Here is a 17,164-nt window from a genome sequence, read left to right on the forward strand (position 1 = left end):
GTATGGGAGGATTGCATCGGGGATCTGGTTACCTGAAAGTGGAAAATCCAGTGATGATAGCAGTGAGCTGCAAGTTACATAAGTAAAATATGAAATGTGGCTCTTCCAATTCCAAGTTTCCTGGGGGCTCACCTTTTATCCTACATCTGCATCTAGCACATCATCCTTCACCATTTCTGCCAACAATATCATCACAAGACCAGTCACATCTTCCCTCTCCCCCCTCTTCCTGCCTTATTCAGGGACCACTCTCTCCACAACTTTCTGATCTACTTATCTCTTCCCCATTCCCTGGCACTTTCTTTTGCAAGCAAAGGAGGTTTGACACTATACCCTATACCGCTTCCTCACTACCATCCAGGATCCTAAGCATCCCTTTCAGGTGTGGCAGAGCTTCACCTACACACCTTCCAACCTGGGTTATTGTATTCCATGCTCGTATTAGAAGAACTAAGCACAGAGAAGGCTGAATACATGCACTCTGCCTGCACAGCCATCTCGATCTTCTGGCTATACACCTTCACAGCTCTCCTTTCGACGCCCACCCTGACCATCTTGTCCTTGGCTCCCTCAATTACTATAGAGAGGCAAACGCAAATTGGAAAACAACATTTTAATTTCAGCTTGCATAGCTTACAACCCGATGGTATGAAATGTGAATTTTACAATTTCAGGTAACCCACATTCCACTTTGGATACTGGTGATCTCTCCTGTTCCCTCTCAGTTTTCATGCAGGGGGTTGACTGAGGTGACAACTTATCTCGTTTGCCTTCACAGACGCTGGTCAATCCAACACGCGGTGTTAGATCTAGATTCCAGATTCTGCATTCTCTTTTGATGGCACAGAGGCCGATCTTGCCCTTCAAGTTTTCATACTCAATTTACCTTCTGATTCACCAGTGTTTAAAACCTATTAGTTTCCACTTTAACCAAGTACCTTCAGCTTTCGAGGTTAAGAAACATTTCTTCATATTAATCTGAAATATCTGACGACTTAGTTTGAAGGAATGCCCAGGTCCTAGACACTACAACCAGATAATACAGGTTTTCAGTGGCCTACCTGTCAATCCCCCTCAAAAATCTCTCAAAGGGATTACCTCTCACTAAACTTTTAAACTTCAGTGAGTACACCCTTGCATCATGGGACAAACTCGTGTCATACCCAAAATCAATCTGTTAATCATCTTCAAACTCCTAGACTGAGGAGTCAGCATCTCTCTCTGCAACTGGATCCTTGACCAATTGGTAAGGATAAGCAGCAACACTCCTGCCAACATTAGCCTCAACACTGGTCCTCCTCAGCCCCTTAACTTTCTCCCTATACACCTTCTCTCTGTGTGGCTAGTTTCTGCTCCAACTTCATCCAGAAGTTTACAGATGAGACCACCGTAGCGGGCCAGAATTCAAACTACATCGAGACGGTGTACAGGAAGGAGATAGAGAGATTACTGGTATGGTACCAGGGCAATAAACTCTCCCTCAGTGTCAGCAAGACAAAAGATCTAGTAACTGACTTCAGGAAGGTGATGGTGGAGTTGTGGAATATGTGTAACAATAGTGACAAGGTGGAAATGGCTGAAGATATTTCTAGGTGTAAATATCACACATAGCTTGGTCTGGTCCAACCACGTAGATACTTTGGCCAAGAGAGCACATCAGCACCTCTGCTTTCTTCGAAGCCTCTACATTGGCATGTCCCCATTGACTCTCCCTAATTTTAAATAACTACACCACAGAAGGCATCCTATCCAGATGCATTACAAATTGGTATGGCAACCACTCCATTTAATACCAAAAGAAATTGTAATGCTTTCGGGACACACCTTAGTCCAACATAAAAATCAACTTTCCCTCAACTGACCTTATGTGCACTTCACTCAGTAAAACAGCCAACATAACCAAAGACACCAACCAATCCAGTCATCTTTTCTTCTCCCCACACACCCCCCCACCTTCACCTTCCATCAGCCAGAAGATACAAAAGCTTGGAAATACACAACACCAGTCTCAGAGACAGTTTCTACCACAGTCTTTTGAATGAACCTCTTGTACAATACAGATGAACTCTTAATCTCTCAACCTATCTTTTAATGGCATTTGCACTTTATTGGCTACCTGCACTGTACTTTCTCTGTAACTCTAACACAATATTCTGCAACCTGTTATTGTTTTTCCCTTGCATTACCTCAATGTACTTATGTTTTGAAATCATCTATATGGATGGCATGCAAAATCAACTTTTTACTATATTTCCGTACATGTGACAATAATAAACCAATTACCAATTATATTTGAACAGAGTTTAGAATAAAGAATAGAATAACTCTTCCAAAAACAATAATGGCCACTGTTATGGTTAAAAAGAATAAATATTAAATAAATATAAACAGATTTAAGTTAGAACAAGTTCTGTTCCTCCTTATCTTTGCAAAGTCCCTCTGGAATTTTTCAAAGGAAATAATCCATCACCATTAGGAATCTCAATGATTATGATGACATAAAGAGAGTTCTTACTAGAGAAAAAAATTCACCCTTTGAAATAGATAATGATCTTAGGGTGTTTGATTATGCTATATAACCAACTTTTATTATTTGCATTTGAGAATCAATAATGATAAATTATTTGCTAAGTTTTATTGAACAAAAACATTTTTAGGAATATAGTGGTGAATAGTGCTCCCGAGACATTATCAATTCTTATGATTTTAGAAACCAAGTTGTATATCTACTCTACATTTTTTATTTAACAGAAAATAAATGATTAAAGTTGTTTTCTAATTCACATGTAGCACATAGCATAGAAACAGGCCATTAGTTGGTGCTTACTATCATCTACCACCATATCTCTATTTTGTTCTCGCTTTCATATATAGTTTTTCTCTAAAATAAAGAAGATGAATCTCAAGTTTGTATATGGCACAAATACTTTGATAATGAACTGGAACATTGGATGTCCTGTGCACCTGCCTTTATCCCATAATAGTGACACCGACTTAACATTCTCTGCATAAAGAACTTCCATTTGGAATTCCATATTTCCTGTTTCGTTTCTCATCAGTCAGCTTCTGTATAAATAGAGATGCTCTTACTGCTCTGGAGTCATTTAACAGACATCTCCAACAGAACAGATTTAATTCATCATCTTTTTCTGAACAGTACAACTTGAATTTCTGCAAATATCCTCATCTGGGTGCCTATCACAAAAAGCTACCAATGCATAACTCAAAAATTTACACAATTTTTTTGTAAAATCTGTGCCAGAAATAAACAATCTATACATTATAAATACAACATAGATTCACTTTGAATAATAACATGGGACAATATTGTTGTGGGCAAGACTTGTTCAGATTCTCCTGTGTGTTAAGTTACTAGAATTGTCACATCAGGGAAACAAGGCCAACAGCTGTAACAATCAGCAGCATATCTCTTCACCAACAATGGGATTGTGAAATTGTAGGCACAGTGAGAAGAAAATTTGAATTAGAGATGAGTGAATTCAATGTCAAACATGGTACAAAAGCAAAAATTATGAGAAGATTAAATTAGGCAGAAAGAAAAAGACAAACAATATCATAAATAAAATCCATCAAAAAATAAAACCTGAAAGAATACAGTAGTTACCTTAGAGAGATGGTAAGGTTTCCTATTAAAAAAATCAAGTCTCCTATCTTAAAAAACGGTATTTTGGCTGAAATCGACAAGGCCTAGCCTTCTTCACTGGGTTGTAGGATAAATTGTTTTCTGAAAATAACAGGATGTGCTTGACATAAGTACAGAAGCAAAAGGTGATCAGAAGGGCAAGTAGTATTCAAGATGAATGGGTTTGATTTCAGGGCAAAGTTAGTCTAACTACAACTATATTCAGCTTTGAAGAGCATGTTCCTGGAGAATTGCACTATTTTTGTCTTCTTACACTTAGGTGTACTTGCTATAGAGGCAATGTAAATTTCACTAGACTTGCTCCAAGATGGCAATATCTGACTGCATTTTCAAGCATTTAGAAGAATGGGAAGAGATCTCACCCAAGCTTAATAGGCCATGTGTAGGGAGGGTACAGGTATATTCCCTGACTGCGATATTTAGGACTGAGTTCATGTTTGAAAATTAAGGGGTTGGCTGTTAAAGATCAAGATGAAAAATATATTCTTCACTTGGTAAATGTTTAATCTTTGGAATTGTGGAAGCTCAGTTATTCAAACACAAATGACATATTTCTGGAGATTAAAGGAATCAAGGGGTATGATGATGAAGCTGGGAACTGAGCTGAGGTAGAAGATCAGTTGTGATCTTGATGAAGGCAGAGCAGGCTTGAAAGACCAAATTGCCAACTCCTGCTGCATTTTTTTTTTAACTTAAAGAATTACACTAGTATTGATGCATGATGAGATGGAGCTGCTAACTTAATTTCTCAATGTGACCGAATAAAAGCATACACAGAAGTGAACTGGACCTTGGATATAACACTTCACCACCTGAGTGCACATAACAAGGGTCAGGAAGATACATCTTTGGAAGATTTGAAACATGTAGATGTGAAAGTCATCAAGACAGCACAATAACCTATCAGCAAACTCACAGTCACTCAGATCAGCTTTGTGGAAAAAAGCTAACAAAGGTACAGACTGGGAGAGCTGAAGGCATTGTTGGCTGGTCTGAATGACTGAACAAAATCTGAGAGCCATTGCTCCCAGCAAATTGATCACTGACAGTGAATTGTGTTGTAGCTTTTGGGATGTTCCAGGAATTATTCTAATAGCATGGACTTCAGTAACTAAATGTGTTGTAAAGGATTTTGTTTTCCTTTCTTGAACAACTGTACTGTAAACAATACTCATCAAGTTTTGGGGAGTGATCAGTTTAAGGCCCAATTTAACATCTTTATTTTATTTCCACTGAACAAACAGAATCAATTCACATCACATTCAATGCATTTCAATGGTTGGACACAAAAAGCAGAGTGACACAATATAGATTAACATGTGCTCTCGCTCTCTCTCCTTCAATTAACCCCCCCCCCACTTCTCACACACACAAAGATGTATTATTATTTTTGGAACAATATTACCTTCTAGTTGGAGTGACGTCTTTCTCCAGATGCTTGACAAGAAGTTTGGCAATTGCTGTGAAGCTGTTACTCATGCAGTAAATGTCTTTACTCTGAGCTCCAAGAATGTTGCCAAATGTGTCAGTGATGGTTTTAATCTCTAGTAGCAGTATATGATGATAACAATGCTCCATATTTGCTAGTTGAGTCACCAGATAAACCAGGCAGCTTCTTGCCTTTTCCTAAGAAAAAAATGATAGGTACAATTTAATCACTGTAACATTTGGAGAAGCTCACTTACAGCCTTTGTTCATCGGGCCCTTAACATTTATTTTATTTGAGTTTATGTAAAAATTATTTTGTTACAAAATAACTTTTACATAAACTCAAATAAAATAAATGGTAAGGGCCCGATGAATACTTACTGGAGGTGCATAAGTTGTTAAAGCAGGGGAATGGAGACCGGTAAGTGCAAACTTCCCAGCCTAGCCTCTGTGGCCCACGTATCGTACTCATCCTGATCTACCCACAGCAAGGTTACTGACAAATGGATTCAACAAACTTACTTAAGGAAGGGAAACAGGAAATCGACCAGGATCAGTTACAGTGCAACAACTGAAATTCAAATGTTAAAAGGAATGTAACATTGAGTTTAGCATGTTTAAAATGGTATTAGGGAAACAGACAGCAGTGATGGAGTAAACAAAAGTGTGTTCACAACAGGTTAATATACACCCTTTCATATCTGCTTCTATGAAACTAAATACAATAAAAAGTGAACTACATAAAAGACCACAAATTGTACTAGCCAACAGTTGAAATTTCAGCACCTTTAGAAAAATAAAATAACTAGTCATTCCACCAACTACCTTTCTGATGGTCACATGCTGTAATAATTATGATTCCTTGATTAATCTCAGCAAATCAATCTTTATCAAATGACTGCAACAGTGAACAAGAAACAATGCACAAAAATCAGTTGCAAACAGCTTAGTACACACAGATCTAACTAGACATCGTTACATCCATGAATGCTGCTGTTACGTCTCAAGGTTATTTTTATGCTTCACCTCAAACACTATTTTCCTAATGGAATTTATTTAATTTGTATTTGACAGATTCAATGTTAAGTGCTTTCACATCTACTTTTGGAATCTGTTCCATACATTGGCTGTGGTCAATGAAATATTTATTTGGATACTTATGGGGAGTTAGGAAGTGAATAGAAATGTCACCATTTCCAGATGCATGGAATGGGAGGTGTCTTGCTTAATTAATGGCAAATTAAATTAACATGCATCTTGATTTGTTTCCTGACCATTAGCCTGGTTATGAGGCTAAACCAGAAACCATACAGGATGGTGCTCATTTGCAAATAATTGGTGTGTGGCCTTTGGGGGCCCAGTGCACTGCCGGGAAAGACTCCCACTTCTCCTGATCCATAAGCACCACTTTGACAAGGACCAGTTTCTGGATCTTGGGAAACGTAACTACATGTGTTACAAACAAATAGCTCCCGAAGTATGAAGAATGAAAGCACATTGAAATGTTGAAACTATAGCCCCACCTGGTCCCCATGCTTGACACAATCTCGTCAAACACTGCCTTGTCTGCAACATGCTGAGCCCAGGTTTTATAGAGCTACCTATTTATAAAGCACTCCATCCCACCCCCATTAACCTCTAACATTCTCACCCTTACCTTGGGGATTTAAAACTACCCTTATTGTTTCCACGTATTTAGTTTCTTCGTAATTTCTTTTCCTTAGAGAGCAGGCACTCTGTCATGTATGTATTGCATAGTGAAATGGCTTATCATCACCAATATTTTAAAGTCCCTTTAGCGATCTAAAAACAGCAATTATATTTGTTTTCAGCATTCTCTTTCTCAATAAGGACCATTCACTCTTCAATGGGATACAGAGTGTTCACGGAAAGCAGCAGGACTTGAACTAGGAATGTAAAGTTCTTGAAGAGGCATGAATTTTTTTTTTAGCAAACTGACAATGTACAGCTGCTCTCCTTACTAAAGAAATAATAATACTGAATGCAATAGTTAATAGAGTTGTGATATGAGTTACAACATTTTGGATTATATTCCTAATATTTAGAAAGCCAAGGGGTGAGTTTGGCAAAACTCAGGAGAGGAAAGAGAGAAGCTGCTTCTGCTGGTTAAGCCATCAAGGGCGAGGGAATGTATTTGAAAGTTAGAGTTGCATCCACATGAATAAAGCCAGCAACATTTCTTCATCAACATTCACATAATGCTAGAGAAACTTAGCAGGTCATGCAACATTCATGGAAATGAACAAACAGTCAATGTCTTGCGCTGACACCTCCTTCACGACTGGAAAGGAAGGGGGTAGAGGCAAGAATAAAAAAATGGAGGGAGGGTGAGAAGGATAACTTGAAGCTGATGGTCGGTGAAGCCAGGTGGGTGGGAAAGGTAAAGGCTGGTAAGAAGGAATTTGATTGGAGAGGAGAGTGGACCATAGGAGAGAAGGAAGGAGGAAGGGAATAGAAGAAGAGGGGAGGGTGAGGGAAGAATTCTTCATTCAAAGATTGGGTGAATATTGCATCCTTTCTGCATATGGCTACTGACGATAAGTCAACTGTCAAACTTAATCTGTGATTGATAGATTTTGAGTCAAAAACAATAAAAGCATGAAAGGGCAAATGTGCGTAAATAACCATGGGCAATAGATCAGCCATAACTGAATGGTAGAAGAAACTTTATGGATTAAATTACCTGCTTCTGTTAGTTTGAGGTTTAGATCGACTACTTAAGCTGCTTTTTATCCCCATCTACGTATTTTATTATTCTACTTGGAACGTTTTTAGCATTCACAGTAGGATCAACTTTCCAATGAAAGGCCAATAGCCTTAAACATTAGCTCCGTTTCTTTCTTCACAGTTCCAACCTGTCCTGCTGTGTATTTCCAGCATTGTCTGTTTTTATTTTAAATTTCCAGATTCAGCAGTACTTTGTCTTTCCTCTGGATCACTCCCTTCCTGTGAAAATCATCATGCCATCAAGGAAACCTATGTTAACCTCTAAGTCATGTAAATAGAGTGGAATCATACTGGAGGAATGTAACCATTAGCCTCTTGTCAAGTTCACAAGTATTCAAATAGAAAACAAAATAAAACTAATTTTTAAAGTTATGTAGCTCAATTATTACTTGAAATATTGTTTTTGAAGAATGTGACTGTTTTTAAGGTTGAGTTAATTTATTTCACTATTAGGGAACTAACTTTAAATGCCACAATTGGCTAATTACAGATTTTCTCCTAATTTGCTCTGCTACACATTCTGTCTAACTTTTAATTAGACCGTGCTGGGAGGATCAGAATCCTTGCAGGAGGAGTAATGATGCATACATTTAAAATGACATTTTTAACCCGATTTTGAATAAGGTCCAAGGAAAAATTAGAAATACATGGTAAATTTATAGGACAAAGTATATAAGCAACTGATAAAAATGCTGATAACTTAAAAATGGACTAAATAAATTGTTTCATTTGCTGCCATATTCAAGTAAAATTATACTTGTTTGATTGTTGATGGAATAAGGCCATAACTGATTGATTTCCTGGAGAAAGTTAAACTTTCAAACAAAACAAAAATCAAATATTATTTCTTATTAGTACTGTTACTAAAGACAATCTGGCCAAATAGAAGAGGAGGGGAATTCTCACTGAACTCCTTATGGAAACATAAAGATGGAGATACAGGGAAAGTGAGAATAAGAAAAGTTAAGAAAGACAGCCGAACCAACAGAGCAGAAAGCTCAAGAAGGGATCGTACAGTATGGCCAAGTGAAATAGGAATTGGTATGGGAGGTGAGGGGAGTAATGAATTAAAAGTATTGTATATGAATGCACAGAGTATAAGAAATAAAGTGGATGAGCTTGAGGCACAGTTGGAAATTGGTAAGTATGATGTTGTGGGAATAACAGAGACATGGCTTCAAGTGGACAGGGCCTGGGAAATGAATATTCAAGGGTATACGTCCTATCGAAAGTACAGACTGATGGGCAGAGGGGGTGGGGTGGCTCTGTTGGTGAGGAATGATATTCAGTCCCTTGCAAGGGGGGACATAGGATCAGGAGATGTAGAGTCAGTATGGATAGAACTGAGAAATTCTAAGGGTAGAAAGACCCTAATGGGAGTTATCTACAGGTCCCCAAACAGTAGTCTGGATGTAGGGTGTAAGTTGAATCAAGAGTTAAAATTGGCATGTTGCAAAGGTAATGCTACAGTTGTTATGGGGGACTTCAACATGCAGGTAGACTGGAAGAATCAGGTTGGTACTGGACCCCAAGAAAGGAGTTTGTGGAGTCCCTCCGAGATGGATTCTTAGAACAGCTTGTACTGGAGCCTACCAGAGAGAATGCAATTCTAGATTTAGTGTTGTGCAATGAACCGGATTTGATCAGGGACCTCGAGGTAAAGGAGCCATTAGGAGGTAGTGACCATAATATGATAAGTTTTAATCTACAACTTGAGAGGGAGAAGGGAAACTCAGAAGTGTCAGTATTACAGCTGAACAAAGGGAATTATGGTGCTATGAGGGAGGAGCTGGCCAAAGTTCAATGGAACAATACCCTAGCAGGGATGACAGTGGAACAGCAATGGCAAGTGTTTCTGGGAATAATGCGGAAGGTGCAGGATCAGTTTGTTCCAAAGAGGAAGAAAGATCCTAAGGGGAGTAAGGGGAGGCTGTGGCTGACAAGGGAAGTAATGGTCAGTATAAAAATAAAAGAGAAGAAGTATAACAAAGCAAAGACGAGTGGGAAGCCGGAGGATTGGGAAACTTTTAAAGAGCAACGGAAGGCAATACGCGGAGAAAAAATGAGGTACAAAGGTAAACTAGCCAAGAATAGAAAGGAGGATAGTAAAAGCTTCTTTCGGTATGTGAAAAGGAAAAAAAATAGTTAAGACCAAAATTGGGCCCTTGAAGACAGAAGCGGGTGAATTTATTATGGGGAACAAGGAAATGGCAGACGAGTTGAACAGGTACTTTAGATCTGTCTTCACTAGGGAAGACACAAACAATCTCCCAGATATAATAGTGGCCAAAGGACCTAAGGTAATGGATAAATTGAAGTAAATTTATATTAGGCAGGAAATGGTGTTGGATAGGCTGTTGGGTCTGAAGGCTGATAAGTCCCCAGGACCTGATGGTCTGCATCCCAGGGTACTTATGGACGTGGCTTTAGAAACCGTGGACGCATTGGTAATCATTTTCCAATGTTCCATAGATTCAGGATCAGTCCCTGTGGATTGGAGGGTGGCTAATGTTGTCCCTCTCTTCAAGAAGGGAGGAAGAGAGAAAACAGGGAATTATAGACTGGTTAGCCTGACGTCGGTGGTGGGAAAGATGCTGGAGTCAATTATAAAAGATGAAATTACGACACATCTGGATAGCAGTAACAGGATCGATCCGAGTCAGCATGGATTTACGAAGGGGAAATCGTGCTTGACTAATCTTCTGGAATTTTTTGAGGATGTAACTATGAAAATGGACAAGGGAGAGCCAGTGGATGTAGTGTACCTGGACTTTCAGAAAGCCTTTGATAAAGTCCCACATAGGAGATTAGTGGGCAAAATTAGCGCACATAGTATTGGGGGCAGAGTACTGACATGGATTGAAAATTGGCTGGCTGACAGAAAACAAAGAGTAGCGATTGACGGGTCCCTTTCAGAATGGCAGGGACCAGTGGGGTACCGTAGGGTTCAGTGTTGGGACCGCAGCTGTTTACAATATATATTAATGATTTAGATGAGGGAATTAAAAGTAACATTAGCAAATTTGCCGATGACACAAAGCTGGGTGGCAGTGTGAAATGTGAGGAGGATGTTATGAGAATACAGGGTGACTTGGACAGGTTGGGTGAGTGGGCAGATGCATGGCAGATGCAGTTTAATGTAGATAAATGTGAGGTTATCCACTTTGGTGGTAAGAATGGGAAGGCAGATTATTATCTAAATGGAGTCAAGAGAGGAAAAGGGGAAGTACAACGAGATCTAGGTGTTCTTGTACATCAGTCACTGAAAGCAAGCATGCAAGTACAGCAGGCTGTGAAGAAAGCTAATGGCATGCTGGCCTTCATAACAAGGGGAATTGAGTACAAGAGCAAAGAGGTCCTTCTGCAGCTGTACAGGGCCCTGGTGAGACCACACCTGGAGTACTATGTGCAGTTTTGGTCTCCAAATTTGAGGAAGGACATTCTTGCTATTGAGGGAGTGCAGCATAGGTTCACAAGGTTAGTTCCCGGGATGGCAGGACTGTTATTTGTCGAAAGATTGGAGCGACTAGGCTTGTATACTCTGGAATTTAGAAGGCTGAGAGGGGATCTTATTGAAACATATAAGATTATTAAGGGATTGGACACGCTGGAGGCAGGAAGCACGTTCCCGCTGATGGGTGAGTCCAGAACCAGAGGCCACAGTTTAACAATAAGGAGTAGGCCATTTAGAACGGAGTTGAGGAAAAACTTTTTCACCCAGAGAGTGGTGGATATATGGAATGCTCTGCCCCAGAAGGCTGTGGAGGCCAAGTCTCTGGATGCTTTCAAGAAAGAGATGGATAGAGCTCTTAAAGATAGCGGAATCAAAGGTTATGGGGATAAGGCAGGAACTGGATACTGATTGTGGATAATCAGCCATGATCACAGTGAATGGCGGTGCTGGCTAGAAGGGCCGAATGGCCTACTCCTGCACCTATTGTCTATTGTACTATACAATGGTAGTAAAGGAAGCAGATATAGTTAATTATATTCTGTTACCCCTTCCACCAAAAAGTAAGGACAACAAGTCTACAGAATCACATCCAGGGCACACTCCTCTAACCTGAGCTTGACGTCATTGTGGCAGTAGAGGAGGCTACGGACAGACATGTCAGAATGGGAATGGGAAGTTGAATTGAAATACTGTGATGATGAGGCCAGATGCAGGTAGGAGCAAAACCCCATCTTCCATCTGGTTAGCCTCCAACTTAATGGCAGAAGCAACAAAATCTCTAACTTCTGGTAATTTCTCTCCCCTCCCTTTTTTTTTCACTTCCCATTCTGATTACTCTTTCACCCTTTCTCTTCTCATCACCTGTCTGTCACTTCCCTCCGGTTCTCCTCCTCTTTCTCCTGTGCTCTACTGTCCTCTCTTACTAGTTTCCTCCTTTTTCAGCCCTTTACATCTTCCACTATCACTTCCCAGCTTCTTACTTCTTCCCACCCCTCACCTGTTCTCACCTATCACCTCCCAGCTTCTTACTTTATCCCACCCCTCACCTGATCTCACCTATCACCTCCCAGCTTGTACTCCCTCCCCTTCCCCCCACAATCATGTTCTAGCTTCTGCCTCCTTCCTTTCCGGTTCTGATGAAGGGTCTCAGCCCAAAACATTGATTCCCCTCCCCAGATGCTGTCTGACTTGTTGGGTTCCTCCACAATTTTGTGGATTCTCATTAAAAGTTGGTTTCCTGCAGTCCTTTTAAGTTTAGATTAAATTTGTAAAAATCAAGGTCCAGAATACTTGAACACATATTCTTAAAACAACTGAAGCCATTGTCCAGTTTCTGGACCTACAATGCCACAATAAGGCAGAGAAGTGGCAATATGTACCACAAGATAAATAATTTGTCAGGAAGTACAGTTTTAAATCAAAGAATACAAAGCAGTTCAAAATATTTCAATAATTAATTTTGAATTGAACTTTAGCAGAATTACTAACACATGTCTATTGTGCATAGTGGATATAATTTAAGCAGCAAGTCAAAAGTGAGCCCTTTCTGACTGAGCCAAAGTAGAATGGGAACTTTTGGAAGAGCATGGTTCCATGCTTGGCTTTCATATTACAGGAAATTAATTCCATTGCAGCATCAAACATGTTCTCAGCCGCCCACTGGACTTCAGTCTAACCATAGATGGTATAAATGTTGACAATGCAGATTCTCCTTTTGCCTTTTAGACATTTCAGAACGATCAAAGATACAAATGGAGATTAGGAAAGCCACGTGACTCATTGAATTCATTCTTCCATAGAAAATGCAATCTGAGCATTACAGTATCAGAATGTCTTTTCAGTGTTTCCAGACCTTTGGTCTCCACTTTCCTACCAACAGACCTACTCCAGGAATTCATCATTTTATAAGGAAGTCTTTTATTACATCACTGCTGTATCTCTCTTTTTACCAGTTTATGACGATAATTCCTCATCTTGAGATAATTTCAAAATAATGGTCTGCATTTTTTTCCTGCACATTTAGCAATTTAACTATCTCTGCAATGGGCCCTTCTCATTTGCCAACTTCCAAGCTGGAGAACCACAGGGTTGGGTAAAATTAGGAGGTGCAACGTGCCCCACACTAGAATCACAAATTCTAGGCTTTTCCCGGCTAAGCTTGCTGATAACGCCTAATGGTTATAAAGAAGTGTTTGAAAAACTTTGTTACATATGACCACAAAGCCTACTCAACTTTCAATAAAATTTTGGCTGATCAGATCAATGGCCTAAACTACATGTCCCAAATTGATCTCTAAGTTCACCTCAGTCATAAATGAACTCAATGACATCCGTACTTTGTGCTTAAGACAATTCTAAAGTTCTCAACTATTAGGGGCAGCATTATCTCCTCAACTCAGTCTTAAAATACCATTTCTGCATCCTGAGGTGACAACTCTTCATTATATAGTCTCCTATGAGGAGAAACTTCCCCTCAGCATCTACTCTGACAGATCTCCTGACAACCTTATGATTCAAATAAATCATTCTTCTGAACTCTAGAAAATAGAACCCCACCCAGTATTGTTACTTTTTCCACAGGGGTTGGTATTGAGACCGCTTCTTTTCACATTATATGTCAAAGATTTGGACAACAGAATTGATGAATTTATGGCCAAGTTTGTAGATAATAAGTGGAGGAGCAGGTAGTGCTGAGGAAGCAGGGTGCCTGCTGAAGAACTTAGATTAGAAGGATGGGCAAAAAAGTGGCAGATGGAAAACAGTGTAGGGTAGAGTAAGGCCATGCACTTTGTTAGAAGAAATAAAGGTGTAGACTATTTGCTAAATGGAGAAAAAATTCCAAAAACAGAGTTACAAAGGACTTGGGAATCCCTGTGCTGGATTACCTAAAAGCAGTTTTGGGTCCCTTATCTAACAAAAGATGTGCCTGCATTGGAGAGAGTCCAAAGGAGGTTCACGAGAATGATCTGGGAATGAAAGGGTTAATTTGTGAGGGGCAGTTGATGGTGCTGGGCATACACACACTGGAGTTTACAAGAATGAAGGGGATCTCACTGAAACCTATTGAATATTGAAAGGTCCAGACAGAGTGGATATGGTGAGGATGTTTCCTATCGTAAGTGAGTTTAGGACCAGAGCACACAGGCTCGGAATAGAGGGACGGCCATTTCAAATGAAGATGAGGAGGAATTCCTTTAGCCAGAGAGCGGTGAATCTGCTGAACTTGTTGCCACCGGCAGCTATGGAGGCTAAGTCATTGGGTATATTTAAAGCAGAGGTTGATAGGTTCCTGATTAGTCGGGGAGTCAAAGATTACGAGGAGAAGGCAGGAGAATGGGGTTGACAGGGATAATAAATCAGTCATGATGGAATGATGGAGTGGACCCACTGGACTGAATAGCCTAATTCTGTTCCTGTGTCCTATGGTCTTCTGGTGGGGAGGGCTTTACCCATGATGGACTGCGCTGTATTCACTGTTTTGTAGGCATTTCCATTCAAGGGCACTGGTGTTTCCATACCAGGCTACGATGCAACCAGTCAATATACTCTCTGTCTTGCATCTATAGAAGTTTGTCAAAGTTTAACATGACATGCTGAATATTCGCAACATCTGAAGAGATAAGAGTGACTTTGCAAAGAACCGTGATTCTTTGTAATGACTGTGTAAGGGTTTTTGCCCTATTGACCCCCCATTGCCTAGGGCAAATAGCCGTCGACCCCAGCAAACAGTGCAATCACTTTGGTGCGGATAAGGTGTGAGTCGCCCAATGAACAGCCACAACACAAATATGAAAACAATATACCAAGTGCGAGTAAAGAATTATACCTTATAGCAAATTTTTGGTGATGGGTTAGTATAAATAACTAGAAAAAACTAGGTGCCACATAAGTAACTTATCAGTCTTGTGCACATAATATTTTAATACGTTGTAGCTCACGCCTCCGATTCCATCCATAATGTCCTTCCGAGACTCCGGCCACCATCCGAACCCCCGAGGTCCGGTGTCCGCCGCCCTGGAACCGCTGTCTGTTCCTCACACGTCCATCCTCTCCACTCCCCTCCCGAAAAGCCTGCGCTCCTCAACTCAGCACACACATACAAGATAACAGAACATGGCTTCCACTGGCTAACAAATGAATACAATTTCCATTATCTCCCTGTATAACCCAAACATTGCAGTTACTGAGAACCCCTTGCTCAGCAGTTAACATTATGAGAAGCCATTTTTGTAATAAGCAATCAACAGTTAACAGTCCACCTGGTATACTGAGAGCCCTACAACTGTTACAAGCTGGGTAGATCCTCTAAATTTATAACACCAAGGAACTTAAAGTTGCTGACTCTCTCCACCTCTAATCCCTTGATGAGGACTGGCTCATGCACCTCTGATTTCCTTCTCCTGTAGTCAATAATCAGCTCCTTGATGTTGCTAACATTGTGTGCAGGTTGTATTGTGGCACCATTCAGACAGGTTGTCAATCTCCCTCCTGTATGCTGATTCATCGCCACCTTTGATTCAGACACAAGTTGTGTCATCAGCAAACTTCAACATGGCATTGGAGCTGTACTTAGTCTCACAGTCATAAGTATAGAGTGAGCAGAAGGCTCAGCAAACTTCCTTGTGGTGCACCTGTGCTAATGGTGATTAAGGAGGAGATGTTGCTAATCCGAACTGACTGAGGTCTGCAAGTGAGGAAACTGACGTGCCAGTTGCACAAGGAGATATCAAGGCCTAGGTCTTGAGCTTATTGATTAGTTTTGAGGGGATGATAACGTTGAATACAGAGCCATTGTTAGTGAAGAATGTCCTGATGAAGGTAATCATTGAAGAGCATCTTTGTTGTCCAGACGTTCCAGGGTTGAGCAAACAGTCAATAAAATGGCATCTGTTGTAGATCTAAGTCGCTCCTCAGGCATGAGTTGATATGTTTCATCACCAACCTCTCAAAGCACTTCATCACCATGGATGCAAATGCTACGGGCTGATAGTCATTGAGGTACATTACCACTTTCTTCTAGGGCACTGGTATAATTACTCTGAGGAGTGGGAGCCGCCTTTCCCTTTCTACATTATCCACACCTTTCATAATTCCAAAACTTGTTATTGTTCCCTTAACAATTCCCTAATTTTTAAGTCGAGCCACCTCTTGGCTTCTAATTTACCCATTTTTCCTGTGTATGGGCTTTCAGATTCTTCTAACAGCTTGCTTTACTTTTCATTTTACATTTTGATTTGTGTGAAAACATCCAGAATCCCATTTAGTAGTTTGTTAGGATTGAGAAAATATACCGTTTTCTTTTCACAAGAATCAAGTTTGTTTAATGTCATTTCTAGTACACAAGTGTAATGGAGAATGAAATAATTGTTACTCCGGGTTCAAAGCAGCACAAAAAGAAACACAGTAAGATAAAGAAAACAACAATAAAAATTAAATATAAACACAAAAGATAGTTTATATACATAGGTTGATTGTATGTCCACAAAGAGACACTAGGCACAGAACTGTCTGTACATTAGGTGACTCTGACAGAAATGATAAAGTGGTGGTGGTGGAATTTGTGGTGGGATGGGTTAGTGGGTAGAGGTGGTGATCAACCTTAATGCTTGGGGAAAGTAACTGTTTTTGAATCTGGTGGTCCTGACGTGGATACTATGTAGCCTCCTCCCTGACAGGAGTGGGACAAACATTCCATGAGCAAGGTGGGTGGGATCCTTCACGGTGTTGCTGGCCCTTTTTTGTATACATATCCTTGATGGCAGGTACGGCTGGTGCTGGTTCTTCCTGTGCATCGCAGTGAAGTTTCCATACAGTTACCATAGAAGAAGAGGTAACCAGGTAACAAGAACGGCCTACATCCCCCAGTATTT

The 17,164-nt window shown here is 40.2% G+C and overlaps 1 protein-coding gene across 8 annotated transcripts in view; it reads right to left on the reverse strand.

The window, feature by feature from the left end:
• Positions 1 to 17,164, reverse strand: part of veph1 (ventricular zone expressed PH domain-containing 1) — a 264,566-nt gene that overhangs the window by 118,670 nt on the left and 128,732 nt on the right. For all 8 annotated transcript variants that reach the window (XM_072255372.1, XM_072255375.1, XM_072255378.1 and 5 more), the window contains one exon: positions 5,070 to 5,290. In XM_072255372.1, the coding sequence (XP_072111473.1) occupies positions 5,070 to 5,290 (221 nt within the window). The remainder of the gene's footprint in view (positions 1 to 5,069; positions 5,291 to 17,164) is intronic.

Source organism: Mobula birostris, chromosome 4 (genome assembly GCF_030028105.1).
Source record: "Mobula birostris isolate sMobBir1 chromosome 4, sMobBir1.hap1, whole genome shotgun sequence".
Taxonomy (NCBI): domain Eukaryota; kingdom Metazoa; phylum Chordata; class Chondrichthyes; order Myliobatiformes; family Myliobatidae; genus Mobula; species Mobula birostris.